Genomic DNA, 24,795 nt, shown 5'->3' on the forward strand with positions numbered 1-24,795 from the left:
TTACCTCTCTGCTCATAGAAACCACTCTCTGTGTGTGTTGGGCTTCAGTGCAGAGCTGTGAATCCTCCATTCTCTGTCTGTACATCTCAAACTCTGCTAAAGCCTGACAGTAACAAAACATTACAACAGTCTTGTTACATTATTTTACATTAGCAACTGCAATACATTACATTACGCAAATGGACTGCAATCACATGCAATCACTGCTATATGATATCACAAGATTATTAGATGTCATTCAGCTAAATTCCAATTTAATTAATTCCATTATTTAAATGCGGCTGCAGAACTATGACACAACATGACATGAAAATAATGCCATTGGAAATAAATTGTCTCTATAATTTATGGATATGTGAACTTTTACAGAAACAAACAAGGCATCACTAAACACAACCAAACTAAATGAAGCTCCCGTGGTGCCCAGCAGCAGTGAATGACCTGTCTCTTCATGTGCTCGTGGAGATCGACAGATTCTTCCAGACTGGCCAGCCGCCGCCTCAGGTCCGCATCGTCCACCATCTTACTCTTGTACTGCATGATCTTGTCTCTGGTTTCGGTCACAATGTGCTGGACCTGAGCAACAGGGGGGGAAAAAAAACATTTTGAAAGCTGCAGAAATAATTTAACACAAGAATTCAAGTTACAGTTTGGTCTCATAAATGACTGAATGTATACAGCCAGTTTGACGATATATAAAAAAACCTCACAATATGACATTGAACTACATGTAGAGGATTTCCAAAACCCAAATACAGAGTGGGTGGAAAAATGCAGAAATAGATAAAGCGCAACTGCTGTCTCCAAATGTTTCCTGGCAGGAGAGAAAAGTTCCACTTTGAAAATGTAACACTTGAAAGCAACACAAATTAAATTAACAGCTTGGACTATGGTACACTAAAGCTTCTCTCTGAAAGCAATCTGAATGAAATTAACATTTAAACCAGTTTCATATTGGCTTTGATCTTGTTCTTAAATAAACGTATCATGGTTTTTGATCTAGAGCCAGACTTATCCTATTTCTATGAAAGCAGTCCAGAATATCAACTGTATGTTGAATTAAAAACAGAACTTTTTTGCAGCAGCAGCTGAAGCCTGGTTGCAGTTTATTCAAGGTAAAAAACAGCAAAATGACATGGGTAATAATCACACCTTGTTAACGTGCATCACTCAAATTATAGACTGCAGATGGAGCACATACATACTCGTGACAAATTAAAGGAAAAAGTTGAATGCAGGATTAGTGAAGCATAATAGGAACAGATGCTTCTAAATATGGCATGGGGAGTGATGTGAATCCAATCCTGTTGCCTTTACAGTAGGGCTGCACAATATATCGTTTTGTTTATCATCATGGAAATATCAACTGGCGCAATAAACACATCGTGAAAGGCTGTGACATATCGCAAAAGTACGGTGGCCCTGAAGTGCAAATCACAACAGCAAATAGAAAAACGCAACAGCAAATCATAAAACACAACGGCAAATAGGAAAACACAACGGCAAATATGAAAACACGACGACAAATAGGAAAACACGACGGCAAATAGGAAAACACGACGGCAAATAGGAAAACACGACGGCAAATAGGAAAACACGACGGCAAATAGGAAAACACGACCGCAAACATGAAAACACGACAGCAAATATGAAAACAAAACGGCATTAACTTCTACCGGAAAAGGTAGGGCCTATCTAGCAGAGGACGGAGCCTCCTGAAAGGACAGACGGACTGTCTCTCTGTTAAAAGTAGGCGCTTTTCCCGTGTTTTTCACCTCTCCATCCTGTTAAAAGACAGACAGTCTGTCTGTCCAATCAGGAGGGTCCATTCTCTGCTAGATAGGCACTACCTTTTCCGGTAGAAGTTAATGCCGTTGTGTTTTCATATTTGTTGAAGTGTTTTCATATTTGCTGTCGTGTTTTCATATTTGCTGTCGTGTTTTCCTATTTGCTGTCGTGTTTTCCTATTTGCCGTTGTGTTTTCCTATTTGCCGTCGTGTTTTCCTATTTGCCGTCGTGTTTTCATATTTGCTGTCGTGTTTTCCTATTTGCCGTTGTGTTTTATGATTTGCTGTTGCGTTTTTCTATTTGCTGTTGTGATTTGCACTTCAGGGCCACCGTACAAAAGACACTCAGAGATGTTTTGAGTTAGTTGAAAGAAAATATAAAAACTGCACTTTAAAATGTTATTGACATTTTTCTTTTTTTCTTTTTTTTTTAGTGGTGCCTTTTATATTCAATTCAATGTTCAAAGTGTTCAATAAAAGAATGTTAGAAAAAGGGTTTCCTTACATTTGTTTTAAATTTAACAAGCAATTTCTTATACAGAAAGCAGCAGAAAGGCAGAACTGAGTGCAGCATTGAAAGGCAGAACTGAGTGCAGCATTGACCTGCTCCCTGCAGACAGCTAAAATACAGTACGGTCAGTCTTGACACCAAAATTGCAGTGCGACAGGATCACCTCTCTACACCCACTGCAGCACACTACCAGTCACTAAAATACTGAGCAGGCTCCTCACTCAGGAGAATGTCACTTCACCACATTTCTCTGAAGAAAAAAATAAAATAACAACATTTAAACACATACTCTCTATCTCATTAACTAACTTTACTCATTTCTGGAGTAGTGAGAGTGTTTGTGTTAGTGATGGGTAGTGACCGTATCCACATTTCTGTGCTCTATATAATAAATATAGGTGTTTGGTGCTCTGTTGTGTCCGTACCTCGTCCTCGTGGGCTTCTTTCAGAGACTCAATTTCTTCCTCATGCTCGTCGTTCTTGGTGTTGAGAGCATAAATTACCTGGAGACAGGAAGAGAATTAGACGACGGAATGAGGACGGGATACATAGCTCTTATTAACTGTTTCGGTATCAGATCAATAGTTCTACAGTGAAGAGTGAAGCTCAGTTCTGCATTCAGAGTGCAACAAAATCAATAGCAATAACATCAGGAGAGGAGAGAAGTAGGTTTCGCACACTGATTAAAGACGGCGTTATCCAAAGACAGAGTCGTGGATTCACAGCACAACAGTTTTCTGAAGTGTTTTGTGTCTAAACCTTTCTTTACCAATGAGTGTTTCATAACGAAAGCCAAGAAAAGCTGGGCTTTTTGGAAAAAAAGCTTGACATGGGTAGACCTACAGTAACAAACTGAGACAGGGTTACACCACACGCAAAGCCAAAGGAGCCCAGACGCTGTCAAACACAGCAAGTCACAACAAAACAAGATGGAGACAGAAAGAGAAAGCTGTGATAGCCAAACAACATCACAGCCCTGACGAAGTTCTTTGTGGCAAAAAAGCTTAGATAACAAATTTGGTGCAAAGGAGTTATGTTTGAACATGTTTTAACCTTTTTTTACATTTCTCAGTAAACACAAAAATGAACTAAAATCCCATATGGTTCTCAGATATGGTCCCCTGAAGGTCTGCTGGCTGTGGCGCTCTCCACAAAACAAGCCTAAGTGAAAAACATCTTGTCAGTCATGCTTGCACTCTCTCTCCCAGATAAATAAGTAGGTTTTATAGGTGCTGCAGCTAAATGATATGCAGGAGGAGCTTTAAAAAAAAGCTTAAGCTTCAGCAAATTGAAGCCCCCTGTGAGCAGCTAATATTCAGTCATGGTCAGCTGAATTACAGCCCCGCTGGCATTAGAACTAGAAGCTCCACATTTTGTTCCACTTAAAGGTGAGGTGAAAATTTGGACACATACATGGTAATTATCCTCTGTAAGGCATAATGACACTGGCATGTAATTATTATTTTCTGGCTTTTACACACCACTTGGATCAACATCAAAGTAATAATCAGGGCTCGGAATTCTCTATTTTATTGAAAACTCCACTATACAGCAAATACTAAAACCACTGCTGTCAAACATCTGTAACTCAACCCAGATAACATGTATTACACACTGTATAGGTGCCTCATCAATTAACTGTAGTGATCCCAGGGCTGGGCAATATATCAATATTATATCGATATTGTAATATGAGACTAGATATCGTCTTAGATTTTGGATATTGTAATATCGTAATATGACATAAGTGTGGTCTTTTACTGGTTTTAAAGGCTGCATTACAGTAAAGTGATTTCATTTTCTGAACTTACCAGTCTGTTCTAGCTGTTCTATTATTTGCCTTTACCCACTTAGATATTATATCCACATTACTGATGATTATTTATCTAAAATCTAAGTGTGAAGATAATTTGTTAAAGCACCAATAGTCAACCCTAGAATAACGCTGCAATATCGATATCAAGGTATTTGGTCAAGAATATCGTGATATCTGATTTTTGATTGGCCAGCCCTAAGTGATCCCCAAAGTGTACCGACGTCTGTTTGGCCAACTTAACAAATGCCCTTAAAGGCAACATGGTCTTTTTTTTATCTCTGTACATTTTAGGCTTAGACAACAAGTCTCCTTTGGTTAACCACTTGCCTTATTCTCATAATGATCATGTTTGTCAATTAGTGTTTCTGACATATGTCATGTCATGGTTTCATGTGGGGCTGGGTGAATACCTGAGGCTATGATAGGCCTTATGTGCAATGTATGAAGGGAGAGCAATCCCACTTTAGGAACGCCTAGAGTAAAGGTCCCAGTACCCTTCATACAAGCTAGGAGTTTGAACGACATGTTGTCGTCAACCGCATCTAACGACAAAATAGTTTTAAAAGTGTCAGTCTCTCCTCCTAAGATATTTAGAGGTGCTGCACTCAGTTGTTCACCCACAACATGACAGAAGAAGTCGTGAGAAGAATGAAAACACATAAGAAAGAGAAGATTAAACCCTGCCTCTGTGGGAGTGGTTATCAGATTGTCTGCTTTTCGGAACGTTACAACGATTGTCACCGCCACCCCAATTTCTGTTGTCAGAAAGAAGGCTGTTTGATGACAATCCCTTTGTTTGAAGCATACTGATACCCTTATGATCACAAATGAGTCCTGGTTACTGAAATCACACTAAATGTGTTTCATGCACCGTTGCAGCTAACTGTTGCATGACTGGAATAGTGCAGCACACAAACACTCATATATACAGAAATACTGACTGAACTAAATAGACAATACTTGTTAGTAGGATACAGTTTTTGTTTCCTAAAGGAAGCCGTGCATGTGAAATACCATCAGCCTTTAACCTTTAACCTAGCATTAACCTAACATAGCTGTCATTTGAAGATACAGTCATGAAAGTGTAACAACATAACTGATGTTTGCTCATTCTCCCTGGGTGTTGCCCTGATTGAAATAAAATCGAAAAATTGTACAGTATGTAACGTGATGTCTTTTGATTTTTAAAATCAATTCTTTTCCATAGAATCGATATTTTTTATTAATTTTTTTTTTTTTTTACCAATGATTCACCTAAATATTTTCTGTTTATACGCCACCGCTGACGGCGACTACATCATGTCAAGCAAAGCAGACCGAGAGCAGAAAATGCAGAAAACACACCTTATGTTCTTCTTTACAAATGAAATAAATGTCAGACTGACTGACTGACATGTGACATACATTCTTCTTCGGAAACAATTCGTTTTTAGAAATGTCCCATGATGTATTGCCTCTAGAAGTTTATTATTCAACTTTTGTTTGACGAAAATCACATTACTCAATACTGTCGAATCGCAATACTTCTAGAATCGCAATAAATGACAAATGCAATATAAATCGAATCGGCACCCATGTATCGTGAAAGGATTGAGCATATCGTCCCGGCCCTACGGTGCATCACTGGCGGTGTTACCTCGACAGTATGCTTCAGCTGGCAGTGAAAGAAGTCAGAGTAAGGTAGGTGTTAGCCTTCTGTTCTCCAGTGTAAGCCTTTGATTCCCAGCAGTAAGTCGGCCATGGAAAGGTTCCTTCAATTATACATGATTATTTTAATGATGCTGGTGCGCCTGCTGCTTTCATCTCTCTCTCTCTCTCTCTCTCTCTCTCTCTCTCTCTCTCTCTCTCTCTCTCCCTTTTGCTGTCATCCTTTTATCTCTCCCCCTTTTTGTTTCCGTTTCTTCTTCATCTACCAGGAGCAGGAATGGGAAACAATCTTTGGTGTCGTTAAACACTAGAGATTGATTTCCATTAATAATTGCTCCCAATGCAATTTGACTCAGTGTCTTAAAGTGATTCTGTTGCAAAAGAAGTTCAACAATAACCTGTGATGAAAACACATTTGTTGATTGAATAATAATGTAGTCTTGGTATGATAAGTTACGTTAACAGTTCTAACATGGTTTTGGGGATTAATCCATAATGAAAATAATCCTAATTAGGTGGAGACTGTGGTTGAATGGAGACAAAAAGTAAAAACCTGGTCGGTCACTTTTTATTAGAAATTCTCACGACCATTGTGGGAATATTCATACATTATCTGTGCACGGCAACTATGGCTTAGTAAAGGTTAGAGAGAGACTGTGCTTGTTACTGTGACTTTGTCTATTTCTTGATAAACTGTGAAGTCCACTTAAACTTAGGGCTGCTCAATTATGGAAAGAATCATAAACACAATGATTTTGGTCAATATTGAAATCACGATTATTATTGTTACTCGTTGACTTTTGGAAAGACGTTGTAGTTATTGAATTTAAAAACAAACAGTGAAACAGTTAAACAAATCAACAGAGAAAACACATTGAACTGTGAAAGTTCCCTCTAATACTTGCAAAACGTAATGTGCAAAATAATCGTTTTTCTCGATTACTCTGTTTTTTGGCATCGTTATGAGCAGAAATCGTAATCACGATTAAAAATCGATGAATTGCACAGCCCTATTTAGACTGTAAAAACCAAGCATTTAGTTGGCGCATGCATTAATAAAACTCCATGTTCTTACTGTCTCAACCGATTTTGGAAAAACTTTCTTGCATGAAACTTTAAGCATTGTAGCATGGTCTCTGTCATATGACAGATATGCTACTATTTGATTGATTATATTGATTATACAAAGCCCTTAAGCTGATTCTGACGTTAGTGCTGGGATTTGATGGGATGTTTTAATGTCCTGTGGTTTAATACTTTTTCAGAGGCTTATCCACCCTCACAACAATGACATTCTGGAAGACGTCGTCAAAACTTGGTTTTCTTGACAGGAAAATGGTCAACTTTAAAACTCAAATCTGTAACTTTATGCACATTGTTGTCCTTCGCAGAAGCGAAAGGTTTACAGCCAGGGCGGTGGAGCTGTTGTAGATTGCGACACTACGGAGTTTACACCCTATTTCAGTGTGTTAAAATGCAAATGTTGCTTCCACTGCGCTGGAGCTGGAGCTGTTTTGACACTCTTAATTGGCATCTGTCGACCAGATTGGTGCAACCTGACAACCATAACAAGCTGATTAACATTGGCAGTAGCAGAGAAGCATCCAGCCATCATAAATGTGGCAGTTTTGTTTAACAATTCTCCCCCACAGAGATGAGAACATTATACTGTATACAGTAGATTTGTAACAACTAACTGAGCACCTGCCCAGTGAGCATACACATGAAAGTGCAGCAGAGCATGCGTATGTGCATCCCTAGATATGACATTTACAATAAAAGAAAACGAAAGGAGTGACAGCAAATAGCTTCTTCCTCTCTTCTGTGCTGTGGGCATCATGGGAGAGTTTTCCAGCCCGACGCTCCAATAAAACCAAGCCAGAAGGCAACACAACAGCCTGCAGCTACTACAGTTACAATCAGTCATTCAGTGAGCAGTAAGACATTTATCGTGAATCTCCTTTGCCCGCTCTATTGGCTTGATGACCTACAGTGTGCTGCCTCTGAATCATATGATTTCCCCTGAGCTCCTTCGTTTCCCCTGACCTAAAAGGAGCTTCTTCGGGAGAGTGAGCAAAGCTGCACAGATGAATAATGAATAATTGCATACAATCACTTATATTAAACAAATGTGCCACTATTGGGTATCATTTTTCAAAGTCTTTAAAAGAATGATGATTCTTGCCTAGAATATTAAAAAAGATAACAAAGATAAACTTTCTTACTGCATAATTGTATTCCTGTCAGAAGGAAAGGAATGTTAAACCATTATGGCACACTAAAATCTCCCAGAGGAGTCTCATTCAAATGTATCATTAGAATTAATGAGCAATGATGAAGTCTATGCAATCAATCAAACTGCACTGTGTCTGCTGTATTACAGAGGTGGACAAATGACGGTTGGAATGGAGGTGTGACCAGCGCTCGAGAACTTTTTTTTGTTATTACAGAGGGGAAAGTACCGGAACAAGGTACCGTTGGGTAGCGGCACCAAATTTCAGGTACCGGTATCGGTAAAAATGTGAACTGTACCCAACCCTACCCGCAAATTTTAAATTGTTTGTGTGGCAGCATTTTGGATTCCCGGTGGAAACGCAGCAGTTATTAGGTCTGAAAGGGTTAGTTATACAGGAGAGAAGCCAGTCATTGGCAAAACCTTCCACAGTGCTCGTTTTTCATTTTGTGTCTTTCGATTGAGTAAAAGACAATTTTTTCCAGTCATATTCCGTCATTGAAGTTTTCTTTAAAAATAGTGTTCAAATCTTGTCTCGTTCTCGTGAACCTGACATCGCGTTTCGTCTCGTGAGCGGAGTGTCTCGTCACACCCCTACTGGCCAATAGCAAATTGTCATCAAAAGGCTTATTATCAACTGGAATTATAGTCTGAGTCCTTTTACCACCAATATGTCAAATATGAAGCTGCTTTGTGCAGGACGAATGAGGGGTGATGGTGAAAATGACAACAGGGCACCCAAGAGGAACGTTTCTGAGGCTGGAGGACATTTTGTAGAGGCGATCACTATTGATTGAACTACAGAATAGAGGCCATTGATGTCTGGAGTAGAACTGCAGCAGCATTTGGCTCTGGCAAAACCCTGTTGCTCTGCCTTCATCATTTTCAGAGGATTACCATCATATTCACTAATTAAAGGATTAATGAAAGTCTTATTCTCAGACGTGCTGTAGTCTTAACGGGATCCCTCGGCATTTGAGCTTTTAGTCTACTGTTTTCCTTCACCAGACACTTCATGAAGTGGCAACACAGTCTCTGTTACCAATTAGCCGCTGCTGAAGCACACAGTGCATTTACTTTGTCCTTCTAGTCATGGTGTAAAAGCACTTTGCATCTGTTCCTCCTTTTCGTTGTTGTGCTGCTCCGACGCGCCAAGGACGCTTGCATTCCTCCCTGAGCATCACTACACCATATCACAACCACATTCGCAAACACAGCAGGCAAGAACAAAGAGCACACTGAGACTCTCTGATAGAGAAAACACCAAAAGTGTTTTCTGTGATATTCAGAAAAGAGCAGGGTACAAACTAAGACATGGTGAAGCAAACATCTTCTGATCCAGCTCTATAAAAAAAACTGTTTCTCAAACCCCATTACATTCAATAATCTTCATGCCATTTAATGTAAAGAATAAAGCCTAAAAATAGGAGCCGCACAAATACTGACGCCATATTGCACACAACAGCATTTACTGTACCTTACTTGGCCTCAATCTGGGTTCTTATTTTGGGAGCTAAACTTGGGAAAGTCGAGGAGATGCTGCGACCTTCCAGCAAGTATCCCAGCAAATATTTCTCATCAACCATTAGAGAGGGAGGAGTCTACAATATATGAGCCAAACGCACAACTGCTATAATTTCAGTACAACGAATGTTAGGGTGTCACTAAATTTAAGCAATCACTTAACTGTTTAAATATCAAATATGTGGTCAATATTACAAGATAAAGCCTTCTTGTAAATGTGCTCCAGCTCTTACATTTGGTGCTTGGATCAAGAATATGGTGCGATGTATGTCCGTGGAGAGAGGGGGGGCTGTTAAAAATGTACAAAATGAAAAATCAATAAAAACATTGTTAAAGAATACATATATAATAGAGGATTTTAGGATAACAAAGGATTTTTGGAGCTGTGAGGACGAAAACAACTTGATTCTCCAGCTTCTTTTAGCTGAATTTCCTTCTCCAATGCAGAGAGGCTCGCTGTCCAGCTGTGGAGCCACTATAATAACTGATCACTGCATTTGAACCGTAACCACGCTTTTACACTACGAGCTGCAAATCAAACACAAACATGCACTTTCTTCTCTTCCATCTGCAACAACCAATAGCTCCACCTGCTACTGTAAGTGTAAAACAACTGAGAAGTTGACTAAAGCTATTCAAGGCCCTCCGCAGGTTCGTGAAGTAAAGGTGTCTGAAATGCAGAAGTGTTCCATCTTTACTGAGAGATGATGGTAGCTCTGACATCAGGAGTATTAATAAATATTATATACACACAGAATATGCCATCCATATGGCACTGTACTAACTCTTCAAAATAATGTAATGGTATGAAAGGCAAAAATCCAAGATGTCTTGTTTAAATATTTGCAGCTACAGACCCCTCCACAGATTGCATGTAATCAGAGTCTCAATCAGAACAGAGCAGACCATCTACTGCACCATCGTGACAGTAACGGGCTGATCCTGGGTCATACATTTATGTTGCTTGCAGGCAGGAGAGTAATAAAAGTCCAGTTGGTTGTAAACCTGGAACAATTAGTCGGTTAATCAATTAGTCAATTAACAGAAAATGAATCCTCAACTACTTTCTTATGATTAATTATAAGTTTAAAAAAACCTTCTCTGGCTTAAATGTCTCAATTGTGAGGGTGTGCTGCTTGTCTTTTGTCTTAGGTGACAGCACACTGGACATATTTGTGGTTTGGACTGTTCTGAGAAAACAAGCGTGCCCTAATGCTGGCTGGTATTGAAAATGAAGCTATGTGACAGAAAATGTATCCAAAAATCAAAGTCAAAGTCACTGTTGAATAAGTTAGATGTGTTGGTTTTTAAGTGTCCTTGATTCATTTCAGCAAACTTTCTGTTTAAATAGGAGCTTCTGTCCACCATTCATTTCATTTTTCAGGGCTTTGAGTTGAATTCATCTCTTTGCTGATGTTACAAGGTAATGTAAAATGTCCTTAGGTGTGCTTCCTTTAAACATATCCAAGGCAAGGAAGGTTCTTACATGTTCTAAAACTAGAAAAGGTCCTACTTTCTACCTGCTCTACCTCAAAGCATAGCTACATGACAATTATTAAAGGAAACAATGCATTACCTGCAGTCACACACTTCACTGTGACCCGTTCAGCTAGGGATCTAAACTTGACCGCCACCTATCGCTACATCTAGAGCTGCAAAGATTAATCGATTAATCCATTAGTTGTCAACTATTAAATTAATCGCCATCTATTTTGATCAGTTTGAGAATTTTTCTTTGTGAAAAAAGTACAAATTATCTGATTCCAGCTTCTTAAATGTGAATCTGCAAACCTACTGACAACCTGTACGCTTGTATGCTACAACACCATCCACCTATTCTAATCTCATCACGGAGCAATATGACACAACTATTGGAGCAACTTTAGCAGAAACATAGCCACTCACATTCAGGAGAGTGGCAGCTCTTTCCTTGTTTCTGCCTCTGACCACGGGGGCCATGTTTGCATTGATTATTATAACTGAAAGTATCTTACTAGACTAAGCTGCATGCAGACAGACAGACAGCTACAAATATATTTAAATATCCAATCAGCAACGTTATGACAATATAAAACCAAAGATTGGATATTGAGTTTGACTAGCAGGTCTCTGTGGTAGAGGGTCAGTTAACTTGCGGTTGATAGTACGGTTGTCATATCAAATCAATCAAATATCACAATATTTTTGACCAAATACCTCGATATCGATACCGCAACGATATTGTAGTGTTGACTATTGGTGCTTTCACTAAATATTTACACAATGAGATTTGTGATAAATATGCATCAGTAATGTGCACGTGAATATAATGACTAAGTGGGTAAAGGCATATAATAGAACAGTTACAACAGTCTGGTAAGTTCAGAAAATGACATCACTTTACTGTAATAACCAGGAAGAGACAACACTCATATCACGATATAGATATAATATCAATATATTGCCCAGCTCTAGTTGATAGTAGGTCCCAATTCTGTCTTTGTGAATTTTAGTGTTCTGATGAATGTATTGTTCTCATTTGGATCAATGATTGTGGATTCCAACCATCCATCCATCCAATTTCTACATGTGCTTATTCGGTTCAGGCTCATGGGTTACGGATGCATGCTCTCCCAGCATGCACTGGGCAAGAAATACCCTGGAAAGGTTGTCAGATCTATCACAGTGATGCTGGAGTTCACCTAACCTGCATTTCTTTGGTATAAGGAGCAGAACATCCAAGTGAACAGTAACACAATGAGAACATACTAACTAAACACAGCAAAGTTCCAGTGAACCTATTAGGGTCAAAACACATTCTTGGACTGCCTTCAAAGTGTTACATCTGTTGTTTGTGGACCTTAATTCCACCACAATCTCTCCACAACTACAAACCATTTTAATCAACTGCTGCATTATAATCTGGATATCCACAGTTGCAATCTATGTGCAGTGTTGTGTATTTGTACATCTTATTCTTCTGTAGTGTACACAGTGTCTAATTCTGTACTGGCATAGTATCACCATGCCTGTTATGTAAAATCTTCTGTCCTCTACTCTCTGCTTTTGTCTCCCCCTGTACAGCATGATCGTATAATCTGTTTTATATAAATTTTTATCCACCCTTCCACTATAGCCTAGATGTTGTAAACTGTAGCTGCCACCTTAAATCTTCCACTACAGGGCGACATAGTGTCCCCTGTATCCTACACTGGTTTCAGGTGGACTACAAAGAAGCAGCTCTGCCAAATCCCTGCATCGCTCCGAGATTACATAACTTCCCTCGGCCCTTGGCAATGGCAGCCCTGTGAGTGCAGAAAAACATGCACAGGTTAAACATTGGTTTGTTAAAAGGTAAAAAAAAATGTACAGTAATACATCTGGAAAACTATCAGCCATCAGTGTAATCACTCATGAAATACAGTGTGGTCACTGTTTTTTTGCAGGCAGAGTACATGCAGAGTAGTTACAGTATACTACCAGCCTGCACAGAGTAGTAAGATCACTGGAGAATACAAATTCTTTCTAGGTAGGCGAAGTCTTGCATAGAATTCACGTCCTCAAACATATTGCTAAATAGCTACCACTACATATTATTAGCATCAAAAACAAACCTTGCCTGAGTATTCAATGGTGACCTATGAACCCTGCAAGCATGCAGAGCAGTGGAATATCATCAGACCTGCTCCAAAATACCAACACATCTGACATTAGCATCAAACCTCCTGACCTGCACCAAAGTACATGTTTAAAATACCATAAAATACTACCACATCCTACCTCATCAGCATGTTTACAAATGACACACCAGCACCAGCACAATCCTCTCCACAGCACCACTCCATCCACATCCCGACCTGCTCTAAATGACTTGTCCACTCCATCCTACATCATGCATTCACACCTACACACCTTGGTCAGTTGTGCTATCTTCTTGCTCATCTTCAAATGCAGGTCTTGAGTGTATTCAAGCGTCAAAGTCCCGTCGTAAAACATGCTGGACGTTGAAGAGGGGGTATATTTGGTGCTGCAAGTCGAGGTGTTGTACGGAGGCTGCCAGCCTGAACCCGTCGCCATTTTCACGGGGAAATAAACCCAAACACGACGCTTTCAACTTAAATGAAATGGAGCAGCGGCTGCTACGCGTTAAATCCTCTCATTGTTGTGTTTGTAGTTAATCTTCCGTTTCAGCGACGGAGAAAGATGGGGAGCAGGGACACAGCGAGTCGCGAGACCGTCCCGTCTCAAGCATCCGCAACGGGCGCGAGCCCTCGGAGTGATGAGAGAGGCGGAGACGCGCGCCAGATGCTCAGCCAATGGCAGGTTCAGTTGGCTGTCTATGGCTGGAACGCCGCTTTCTCTTTCTTTGACTTCTTCATCTGTGGCTGTTAAAATGTTTAATTAAAGGCAGATAACAGCTAGCCAAGAGGTGTCATCCTTTTAGCCTCACGAGGTGTACAACAATACATTTAAAGCTGTTGGAAATAGGCTAATAGTTTGGACAAACAGAGCTGAGAGCTTCACACTAATTCATATGTGCGCTATAACATTGAAAGTTATTGTCTGCTGTATAAATTGATAACTAGTGGAGTTAATGTTGTGAGCTAATATGTGACGCGAATGAAGGCGAATGCGCACTGTTATATTTCCGACATGTTTTATCTATTTAAATATTAATATTGTTTTTATCTCGTATTATTGTTAGGTATTTTATTGTTTTTAAATTGTCTGATTTAATTGTCTTAAATTGCAGTCCTGAAACTATGCTGCAACTGATAGTAAGTAAAGGCACGTATTATTATAAGAGGAAGATAAGGTTTGAACTGTTTGAAATCGTAGTAGTTAGTCAGAAACTTACAAATAAACAGGCTGCAATATATGAAATGAGAATGTAGCTTTGGCTTAAAAATTGTAAATGTATGGGGAAATGCTGCTGCTCTTCATTCACACTTTTGAATATTGCATTACATCACTGTGGAGAAGCTGAAGCAGTGACTTATCCTGCACTGACATCTGCGGGTAGAATGCCTGAACTGCAACATCATTATTAAAGAATCAGTTCATCCAATCAGTAGAACATCAAAAATGAAGTAAGGGCTTGCTGCGTCTTAAACATATTCTCACCTGCTTGTATTGGTGTTTACAGGGATGTTTTTGGTTTATGAGACAATTTCTTGAGACCAGTTTGATATAAATAAATCTATGAGATTCCTGCCTCCGCTCCATTATGGTGGAGGCGAGTGAAGTTTTGTTCATGCTACTAACAGCATTTAAAAAATTACATTTGAAAAATGCAACATCTTATATCATAACAATGTCCCAGATACTGTGGATAATCCACAAAAAATAACTTTGAACAGTTTTCTTTGGATTTACTTTAATCCAAAGAAATTGCCTTGAATAATTAACCGTTTCAAAAGTCTGGGCAAATTCAAGCATTTGACATGAACCAGATAGCACCGGGTGTTTGTGAGTATATGTGTATATGTATATGTATTATTCCCACGAACATGCCCCCGAACATGTATATGGAAAGTTGCTGACTTCTAAAATGAATGTCATTTTTTCGAGATGTCTTGTTTTCCTCGTAACGGCCACAACATCCTGTGCTTTTTGCTGAAAGTGAAAGTGTTTTAGGAGACACATGGCTAGAAATGCTGGTTGGGTGTATAACTACATTCCCTATGGTGTTCCGTTGGAGCCCACGTGTTTTACCGTTGGTTGTTTGTTTACTAAATGGATGACTGGACGGAGACACTGTCCACAGGGAGTTGATGACGGAACGTTGCGGCAGTGGTTCTGCCCAATGTGGAAAGACCTTGGAGCAGCTCTGTTGGGCCATTTCTGTGTCTCTCTGCAGCAACAGTTGACGTTTTTCGTTATTCCCAGTGAACATAACCCCCCAAATGGTATGTGGAAAGTTGCTGTCTTTCTGAAATGAATGTCATGTTTTTTCAAGTGTTTTCTTTTCTGTTGATGACAGAACGTTGCGGCAGTTGTTCTGCCCAATGTGGAAAGACCTTGGAGCAGCTCTGGTGGGCCATTTCTGTCTCTCTCTGCAGCAATAGTTGAAGTTTTTTGTTTTTCCGTGAACATCCCCCTAATGGTATGTGGAAAGTTGCTGTTTTCTGCAATGTCTGTAATTTTTTTCAAGTGTTTTCTTTTCTGCCTGACAGGCACCAAACTTCATGCTTTTGTGCCGAAATAGCTCAGTTGGGAGAGCGTTAGACTGAAGATCTAAAGGTCCCGGGTTTCGGCAGCATTGGATCAGTGTTTTAGGAGACACATGGCTAGAAATGCTGGTTGGGTGTATAACTACATTCCCTATGGTGTTCCGTTGGAGCCCACGTGTTTTACCGTTGGTTGTTTGTTTACTAAATGGATGACTGGACGGAGACACTGTCCACAGGGAGTTGATGACGGAACGTTGCGGCAGTGGTTCTGCCCAATGTGGAAAGACCTTGGAGCAGCTCTGCTGGGCCATTTCTGTGTCTCTCTGCAGCAGCAGGTAACGTTTTTGCGTTATTCCCACGAACATGCCCCCAAAGGTATGTGGAAAGTTGCTGTCTTTCTGAAATGAATGTCATTTTTTTTCAAGTGTTTTCTTTTCTGCCTGACAGGCACCAAACTTCATGCTTTTGTGCCGAAATAGCTCAGTTGGGAGAGCGTTAGACTGAAGATCTAAAGGTCCCTGGTTCAATCCCGGGTTTCGGCAGCATTGGATCAGTGTTTTAGGAGACACATGGCTAGAAATGCTGGTTGGGTGTATAACTACATTCCCTATGGTGTTCCGTTGGAGCCCACGTGTTTTACCGTTGGTTGTTTGTTTACTAAATGGATGACTGGACGGAGACACTGTCCACAGGGAGTTGATGACGGAACGTTGCGGCAGTGGTTCTGCCCAATGTGGAAAGACCTTGGAGCAGCTCTGCTGGGCCATTTCTGTCTCTCTCTGCAGCAGCAGGTGAACGTTTTTGCGTTATTCCCACGAACATGCCCCCCAAATGGTATGTGGAAAGTTGCTGTCTTTCTGAAATGAATGTCATTTTTTTTCAAGTGTTTTCTTTTCTGCCTGACAGGCACCAAACTTCATGCTTTTGTGCCGAAATAGCTCAGTTGGGAGAGCGTTAGACTGAAGATCTAAAGGTCCCTGGTTCAATCCCGGGTTTCGGCAGCATTGGATCAGTGTTTTAGGAGACACATGGCTAGAAATGCTGGTTGGGTGTATAACTACATTCCCTATGGTGTTCCGTTGGAGCCCACGTGTTTTACCGTTGGTTGTTTGTTTACTAAATGGATGACTGGACGGAGACACTGTCCACAGGGAGTTGATGACGGAACGTTGCGGCAGTGGTTCTGGCCAATGTGGAAGGACCTTGGAGCAGCTCTGCTGGGCCATTTCTGTGTCTCTCTGCAGCAGCAGGTGACGTTTTTGCGTTTATTTCCAGCGAACATAACCCCCCTAAAGGTATGTGGAAAGTTGCTGACTTCTGAAATGAATGTCATTTTTTTTCAAGTGTTTTCTTTTCTGCCTGACAGGCACCAAACTTCATGATTTTGTGCCGAAATAGCTCAGTTGGGAGAGTGTTAGACTGAAGATCTAAAGGTCCCTGGTTCAATCCCGGGTTTCGGCAGCATTGGATCAGTGTTTTAGGAGACACATGGCTAGAAATGCTGGTTGGGTGTATAACTACATTCCCTATGGTGTTCCGTTGGAGCCCACGTGTTTTACCGTTGGTTGTTTGTTTACTAAATGGATGACTGGACGGAGACACTGTCCACAGGGAGTTGATGACGGAACGTTGCGGCAGTGGTTCTGGCCAATGTGGAAGGACCTTGGAGCAGCTCTGTTGGGCCATTTCTGTCTCTCTCTGCAGCAACAGTTGAAGTTTTTTGTTTTTCCGTGAACATCCCCCTAAGGTATGTGGAAAGTTGCTGTTTTCTGCAATGTCTGTCATTTTTTTCAAGTGTTTTCTTTTCTGTTGATGACAGAACGTTGCGGCAGTGGTTCTGGCCAATGTGGAAGGACCTTGGAGCAGCTCTGTTGGGCCATTTCTGTCTCTCTGCAGCAGCAGGTAACGTTTTGCGTTATTCCAACGAACATAACCCCAAAGGTATGTGGAAAGTTGCTGACTTCTGAAATGAATGTCATTTTTTTCAAGTGTTTTCTGCCTGACGGGCACCAATTTTCATGCTTTTGCGCTGAAATAGCTCAGTTGGGAGAGTGTTAGACTGAAGATCTAAAGGTCCCGGGTTTCGGCAGCATTGGATCAGTATTTTAGGAGACACATGGCTAGAAATGCTGGTTGGGTGTATAACTACATTCCCTATGGTGTTCCGTTGGAGCCCACGTGTTTTACCGTTGGTTGTTTGTTTACTAAATGGATGACTGGACGGAGACACTGTCCACAGGGAGTTGATGACGGAACGTTGCGGCAGTGGTTCTGGCCAATGTGGAAGGACCTTGGAGCAGCTTTGTTGGGCCATTTCTGTGTCTCTCTGCAGCAGCAGGTAACGTTTTGCGTTATTCCAACGAACATAACCCCAAAGGTATGTGGAAAGTTGCCGTCTTCTGAAATGAATGTCATGTTTTTCAAGTGTTTTCTTTTCTGTTGATGACAGAACGATGCGGCAGTGGTTGTGCCCAATGTGGAAAGACCTTGGAGCAGCTCTGTTGGGCCATTTCTGTCTCTCTCTGCAGCAACAGTTGAAGTTTTTTGTTTTTCCGTGAACATCCCCCTAATGGTATGTGGAAAGTTGCTGTTTTCTGCAATGTCTGTCATTTTTTTCAAGTGTTTTCTTTTCTGCCTGACAGGCACCAAACTTCATGCTTTTGTGCCGAAATAGCTCAGTTGGGAGAGCGTTAGACTGAAGATCTGAAGGTCACTGGTTCAATCCCGGGTTTCGGCAGCATTGGATCATTGTTTTAGGAGACACATGGCTAGAAATGCTGGTTGGGTGTATAACTACATTCCCTATGGTGTTCCGTTGGAGCCCAAGTGTTTTACCGTTGGTTGTTTGTTTACTAAATGGATGACTGTACGGAGACACTGTCCACAGGGAGTTGATGACAGAACGTTGCGGCAGTGGTTCTGCCCAATGTGGAAAGACCTTGGAGCAGCTCTGCTGGGACATTTCTGTGTCTCTCTGCAGCAGCAGGTAACGTTTTGCGTTATTCTCACGAACATGCCCCCAAAGGTATGTGGAAAGTTGCTGACTTCTGAAATGAATGTCATTTTTTTCAAGTGTTTTCTGCCTGACAGGCACCAAACTTCATGCTTTTGTGCCGAAATAGCTCAGTTGGGAGCGCGTTAGACTGAAGATCTAAAGGTCCCCTCGTCAATCCCGGGTTTTGGCAGCATTGGATCAGTGTTTTAGGAGACACATGGCTAGAAATGCTGGTTGGGTGTATAACTACATTCCCTATGGTGTTCCGTTGGAGCCCAAGTGTTTTACCGTTGGTTGTTTGTTTACTAAATGGATGACTGGACGGAGACACTGTCCACAGGGAGTTGATGACGGAACGTTGCGGCAGTTGTTCTGCCAATGTGGAAGGACCTTGGAGCAGCTCTGCTGGGCCATTTCTGTGTCTCTCTGCAGCAGCAGGTAACGTTTTGCGTTATTCCAACGAACATAACCCCCAAAGGTATGTGGAAAGTTGCTGACTTCTGAAATGAATGTCATTTTTTTTCAAGTGTTTTCTCTGCCTGACAGGCACCAAACTTCATGCTTTTGTGCCGAAATAGCTCAGTTGGGAGAGCGTTAGACTGAAGATCTAAAGGTCCCTGGTTCAATCCCGGGTTTCGGCAGCATTGGATCAGTGTTTTAGGAGACACATGGCTAGAAATGCTGGTTGGGTGTATAACTACATTCCCTATGGTGTTCCGTTGGAGCCCACGTGTTTTACCGTCGGTTGTTTGTTTACTAAATGGATGACTGGACGGAGACACTGTCCACAGGGAGTTGATGACGGAACGTTGCGGCAGTGGTTCTGGCCCAATGTGGAAAGGACCTTGGAGCAGCTCTGCTGGGCCATTTCTGTGTCTCTCTGCAGCAGCAGGTAACGTTTTGCGTTATTCCAACGAACATAACCCCCAAAGGTATGTGGAAAGTTGCTGACTTCTGAAATGAATGTCATTTTTTTTCAAGTGTTTTCTTTTCTGCCTGACAGGCACCAAACTTCATGCTTTTGTGCCGAAATAGCTCAGTTGGGAGAGTGTTAGACTGAAGATCTGAAGGTCCCTGGTTCAATCCCGGGTTTCGGCAGCGTTGGATCAGTGTTTTAGGAGACACATGGCTAGAAATGCTGGTTGGGTGTATAACTACATTCCCTATGGTGTTCCGTTGGAGCCCACGTGTTTTACCGTTTTGGTTTGTTTGTTTACTAAATGGATGACTGGACGGAGACACTGTCCACAGGGAGTTGATGACGGAACGTTGCGGCAGTGGTTCTGGCCAATGTGGAAGGACCTTGGAGCAGCTCTGCTGGGCCATTTCTGTCTCTCTGCAGCAGCAGGTAACGTTTTGCGTTATTCCAACGAACATAACCCCAAAGGTATGTGGAAAGTTGCCGTCTTCTGAAATGAATGTCATTTTTTTCAAGTGTTTTCTTTTCTGTTGATGACAGAACGTTGCGGCAGTGGTTCTGGCCAATGTGGAAGGACCTTGGAGCAGCTCTGTTGGGCCATTACTGTCTCTCTGCAGCAACAGTTGAAGTTTTTTGTTTTTCCGTGAACATCCCCCCTAATGGTATGTGGAAAGTTGCTGTTTTCTGCAATGTCTGTCATTTTTTTTCAAGTGTTTTCTTTTCTGCCTGACAGGCACCAAACTTCATGATTTTGTGCCGAAATAGCTCAGTTGGGAGAGCGTTAGACTGAAGATCTGAAGGTCCCTGGTTCAATCCTGGGTTTCGGCAGCATTGGATCAGTGTTTTAGGAGACACATGGCTAGAAATGCTGGTTGGGTGTATAACTACATTCCCTATGGTGTTCCGTTGGAGCCCACGTGTTTTACCGTCGGTTGTTTGTTTACTAAATGGATGACTGGACGGAGACACTGTCCACAGGGAGTTGATGACGGAACGTTGCGGCAGTTGTTCTGGCCAATGTGGAAAGACCTTGGAGCAGCTCTGGTGGGCCATTTCTGTCTCTCTCTGCAGCAACAGTTGAAGTTTTTTTGTTTTTTCAGTGAACATCCCCCTAATGGTATGTGGAAAGTTGCTGTTTTCTGCAATGTCTGTCATTTTTTTCAAGTGTTTTCTTTTCTGCCTGACAGGCACCAAACTTCATGCTTTTGTGCCGAAATAGCTCAGTTGGGGAGAGAGTTAGACTGTGTTTTACCGTTGGTTGTTTGTTTACTAAATGGATGACTGGACGGAGACACTGTCCACAGGGAGTTGATGACGGAACGTTGCGGCAGTTGTTCTGCCCAATGTGGAAAGACCTTGGAGCAGCTCTGTTGGGCCATTTCTGTCTCTCTGCAGCAGCAGGTAACGTTTTGCGTTATTCCAACGAACATAACCCCCAAAGGTATGTGGAAAGTTGCTGACTTCTGAAATGAATGTCATTTTTTTTCAAGTGTTTTCTTTTCTGCCTGACAGGCACCAAACTTCATGCTTTTGTGCCGAAATAGCTCAGTTGGGAGAGCGTTAGACTGAAGATCTAAAGGTCCCGGGTTTCGGCAGCATTGGATCAGTGTTTTAGGAGACACATGGCTAGAAATGCTGGTTGGGTGTATAACTACATTCCCTATGGTGTTCCGTTGGAGCCCACGTGTTTTACCGTTGGTTGTTTGTTTACTAAATGGATGACTGGACGGAGACACTGTCCACAGGGAGTTGATGACAGAACGTTGCGGCAGTTGTTCTGCCCAATGTGGAAAGACCTTGGAGCAGCTCTGTTGGGCCATTTCTGTGTCTCTCTGCAGCAGCAGGTAACGTTTTGCGTTATTCTCACGAACATGCCCCCAAAGGTATGTGGAAAGTTGCTGACTTCTGAAATGAATGTAATTTTTTTCAAGTGTTTTCTTTTCTGCCTGACAGGCACCAAACTTCATGCTTTTGTGCCGAAATAGCTCAGCTGGGAGAGCGTTAGACTGAAGATCTAAAGGTCCCGGGTTTCGGCAGCATTGGATCAGTGTTTTAGGAGACACATGGCTAGAAATGCTGGTTGGGTGTATAACTACATTCCCTATGGTGTTCCGTGGACTGGACGGAGACACTGTCCACAGGGAGTTGATGACGGAACGTTGCGGCAGTTGTTCTGCCCAATGTGGAAGGACCTTGGAGCAGCTCTGCTGGGCCATTTCTGTCTCTCTGCAGCAGCAGGTAACGTTTTGCGTTATTCCAACGAACATAACCCCAAAGGTATGTGGAAAGTTGCCGTTTTCTGCAATGTCTGTCATTTTTTTCAAGTGTTTTCTTTTCTGTTGATGACAGAACGATGCGGCAGTGGTTCTGCCCAATGTGGAAAGACCTTGGAGCAGCTCTGGTGGGCAATTTCTGTCTCTCTCTGCAGCAACAGTTGAAGTTTTTTGTTTTTCCGTGAACATCCCCCTAATGGTATGTGGAAAGTTGCTGTTTTCTGCAATGTCTGTCATTTTTTTCAAGTGTTTTCTTTTCTGTTGATGACAGAACGTTGCGGCAGTGGTTCTGGCCAATGTGGAAGGACCTTGGAGCAGCTCTGTTGGGCCATTACTGTCTCTCTGCAGCAGCAGGTAACGTTTTGCGTTATTCCAACGAACATAACCCCAAAGGTATGTGGAAAGTTGCTGACTTCTGAAATGAATGTCATTTTTTTCAAGTGTTTTCTGCCTGACAGGCACCAAAGTTCATGCTTTTGTGCCGAAATAGTTCAGTTGGGAGAGTGTTAAACTGAAAATCTAAAGGTACCTGGTTCAATCCTGGGTTTCGGCAGCATTAGATCAGTGTTTTAGGAGACACATGGCTAGAAATGCTGGTTGGGTGTATAACTACATTCCCTATGGTGTTCCGTTGGAGCCCAAGTGTTTTACCGTTGGTTGTTTGTTTACTAAATGGATGACTGGACGGAGACACTGTCCACAGGGAGTTGATGACGGAACGTTGCGGCAGTGGTTCTGGCCAATGTGGAAGGACCTCGGAGCAGCTCTGCTGGGCCATTTCTGTCTCTCTGCAGCAGCAGGTAACGTTTTGCGTTATTCCAACGAACATAACCCCAAAGGTATGTGGAAAGTTGCTGTCTTCTGAAATGAATGTCATTTTTTTTCAAGTGTTTTCTTTTCTGCCTGACAGGCACCAAACTTCATGATTTTGTGCCGAAATAGCTCAGTTGGGAGAGTGTTAGACTGAAGATCTGAAGGTCACTGGTTCAATCCCGGGTTTCGGCAGCATTGGATCATTGTTTTAGGAGACACATGGCTAGAAATGCTGGTTGGGTGTATAACTACATTCCCTATGGTGTTCCGTTGGAGCCCACGTGTTTTACCGTTGGTTGTTTGTTTACTAAATGGATGACTGGACGGAGACACTGTCCACAGGGAGTTGATGACGGAACGTTGCGGCAGTGGTTCTGGCCAATGTGGAAGGACCTTGGAGCAGCTTTGTTGGGCCATTTCTGTGTCTCTCTGCAGCAGCAGGTAACGTTTTGCGTTATTCCAACGAACATAACCCCAAAGGTATGTGGAAAGTTGCCGTCTTCTGAAATGAATGTCATGTTTTTCAAGTGTTTTCTTTTTCTGTTGATGACAGAACGTTGCGGCAGTGGTTCTGGCCCAATGTGGAAAGACCTTGGAGCAGCTCTGTGGGGCCATTTCTGTCTCTCTCTGCAGCAACAGTTGAAGTTTTTTGTTTTTCCGTGAACATCCCCCTAATGGTATGTGGAAAGTTGCTGTTTTCTGCAATGTCTGTCATGTTTTTCAAGTGTTTTCTTTTCTGCCTGACAGGCACCAAACTTCATGCTTTTGTGCCGAAATAGCTCAGTTGGGAGAGCGTTAGACTGAAGATCCCAAGGTCCCTGGTTCATTCCTGGGTTTCGGCAGCATTGGATCATTGTTTTAGGAGACACATGGCTAGAAATGCTGGTTGGGTGTATAACTACATTCCCTATGGTGTTCCGTTGGAGCCCACGTGTTTTACCGTTGGTTGTTTGTTTACTAAATGGATGACTGGACGGAGACACTTTCCACAGGGAGTTGATGACAGAACGATGCGGCAGTGGTTCTGCCCAATGTGGAAAGACCTTGGAGCAGCTCTGGTGGGCCATTTCTGTCTCTCTCTGCAGCAACAGTTGAAGTTTTTTGTTTTTCCGTGAACATCCCCCTAATGGTATGTGGAAAGTTGCTGTTTTCTGCAATGTCTGTCATGTTTTTCAAGTGTTTTCTTTTCTGCCTGACAGGCACCAAACTTCATGCTTTTGTGCCGAAATAGCTCAGTTGGGAGAGCGTTAGACTGTGTTTTACCGTTGGTTGTTTGTTTACTAAATGGATGACTGGACGGAGACACTGTCCACAGGGAGTTGATGACGGAACGTTGCGGCAGTGGTTCTGGCCAATGTGGAAGGACCTTGGAGCAGCTCTGTTGGGCCATTTCTGTCTCTCTGCAGCAGCAGGTAACGTTTTGCGTTATTCCAACGAACATAACCCCAAAGGTATGTGGAAAGTTGCTGACTTCTGAAATGAATGTCATTTTTTTTCAAGTGTTTTCTTTTCTGCCTGACAGGCACCAAACTTCATGATTTTGTGCCGAAATAGCTCAGTTGGGAGAGCGTTAGACTGAAGATCTGAAGGTCCCTGGTTCATTCCTGGGTTTCGGCAGCATTGGATCAGTGTTTTAGGAGACACATGGCTAGAAATGCTGGTTGGGTGTATAACTACATTCCCTATGGTGTTCCGTTGGAGCCCAAGTGTTTTACCGTTGGTTGTTTGTTTACTAAATGGATGACTGGACGGAGACACTGTCCACAGGGAGTTGATGACGGAACGTTGCGGCAGTTGTTCTGCCCAATGTGGAAAGACCTTGGAGCAGCTCTGGTGGGCCATTTCTGTCTCTCTCTGCAGCAACAGTTGAAGTTTTTTGTTTTTCCGTGAACATCCCTCTAATGGTATGTGGAAAGTTGCTGTTTTCTGCAATGTCTGTCATTTTTTTCAAGTGTTTTCTGTTGATGACAGAACGATGCGGCAGTGGTTGTGCCCAATGTGGAAAGACCTTGGAGCAGCTCTTTTGGGCCATTTCTGTCTCTCTCTGCAGCAGCAGGTAACGTTTTGCATTATTCCAACGAACATAACCCCAAAGGTATGTGGAAAGTTGCCGTCTTCTGAAATG

The 24,795-nt window shown here is 42.1% G+C and overlaps 1 protein-coding gene and 11 non-coding genes across 12 annotated transcripts in view; 11 read left to right on the forward strand and 1 right to left on the reverse strand.

Moving 5' to 3' along the window:
- The window catches only part of fam184aa (family with sequence similarity 184 member Aa), a 51,271-nt gene extending 37,624 nt beyond the window's left edge, over window positions 1-13,647 (reverse strand). The window contains exons 1-4 of the mRNA XM_078243846.1: window positions 13,410-13,647; window positions 2,724-2,801; window positions 442-576; window positions 5-103 (exon numbers count right to left, since the gene is read on the reverse strand). Of these exons, the coding sequence (XP_078099972.1) occupies window positions 5-103; window positions 442-576; window positions 2,724-2,801; window positions 13,410-13,574 (477 nt within the window). The 5' untranslated portion in view covers window positions 13,575-13,647. The remainder of the gene's footprint in view (window positions 1-4; window positions 104-441; window positions 577-2,723; window positions 2,802-13,409) is intronic.
- A 2,492-nt stretch (window positions 13,648-16,139) lies between these two features.
- trnaf-gaa (transfer RNA phenylalanine (anticodon GAA)) lies at window positions 16,140-16,212 on the forward strand. The gene has a single exon. It is a non-coding gene; the product is annotated as a tRNA-Phe (tRNA).
- A 386-nt stretch (window positions 16,213-16,598) lies between these two features.
- trnaf-gaa (transfer RNA phenylalanine (anticodon GAA)) lies at window positions 16,599-16,671 on the forward strand. The gene has a single exon. It is a non-coding gene; the product is annotated as a tRNA-Phe (tRNA).
- A 387-nt stretch (window positions 16,672-17,058) lies between these two features.
- On the forward strand, window positions 17,059-17,131 carry trnaf-gaa (transfer RNA phenylalanine (anticodon GAA)). The gene has a single exon. It is a non-coding gene; the product is annotated as a tRNA-Phe (tRNA).
- Window positions 17,132-18,334: 1,203 nt separating this feature from the next.
- On the forward strand, window positions 18,335-18,407 carry trnaf-gaa (transfer RNA phenylalanine (anticodon GAA)). The gene has a single exon. It is a non-coding gene; the product is annotated as a tRNA-Phe (tRNA).
- An 826-nt stretch (window positions 18,408-19,233) lies between these two features.
- Window positions 19,234-19,306, forward strand: trnaf-gaa (transfer RNA phenylalanine (anticodon GAA)). Its single transcript has one exon. It is a non-coding gene; the product is annotated as a tRNA-Phe (tRNA).
- A 384-nt stretch (window positions 19,307-19,690) lies between these two features.
- Window positions 19,691-19,763, forward strand: trnaf-gaa (transfer RNA phenylalanine (anticodon GAA)). The gene has a single exon. It is a non-coding gene; the product is annotated as a tRNA-Phe (tRNA).
- Window positions 19,764-20,339: 576 nt separating this feature from the next.
- Window positions 20,340-20,412, forward strand: trnaf-gaa (transfer RNA phenylalanine (anticodon GAA)). Its single transcript has one exon. It is a non-coding gene; the product is annotated as a tRNA-Phe (tRNA).
- Window positions 20,413-22,337: 1,925 nt separating this feature from the next.
- Window positions 22,338-22,410, forward strand: trnaf-gaa (transfer RNA phenylalanine (anticodon GAA)). Its single transcript has one exon. It is a non-coding gene; the product is annotated as a tRNA-Phe (tRNA).
- Window positions 22,411-22,789: 379 nt separating this feature from the next.
- On the forward strand, window positions 22,790-22,862 carry trnaf-gaa (transfer RNA phenylalanine (anticodon GAA)). The gene has a single exon. It is a non-coding gene; the product is annotated as a tRNA-Phe (tRNA).
- Window positions 22,863-23,439: 577 nt separating this feature from the next.
- Window positions 23,440-23,512, forward strand: trnaf-gaa (transfer RNA phenylalanine (anticodon GAA)). Its single transcript has one exon. It is a non-coding gene; the product is annotated as a tRNA-Phe (tRNA).
- A 702-nt stretch (window positions 23,513-24,214) lies between these two features.
- trnaf-gaa (transfer RNA phenylalanine (anticodon GAA)) lies at window positions 24,215-24,287 on the forward strand. Its single transcript has one exon. It is a non-coding gene; the product is annotated as a tRNA-Phe (tRNA).
- The last annotated feature ends 508 nt before the right edge of the window (window positions 24,288-24,795 follow it).

Source organism: Sander vitreus, chromosome 24 (assembly GCF_031162955.1).
Source record: "Sander vitreus isolate 19-12246 chromosome 24, sanVit1, whole genome shotgun sequence".
NCBI lineage: Eukaryota > Metazoa > Chordata > Actinopteri > Perciformes > Percidae > Sander > Sander vitreus.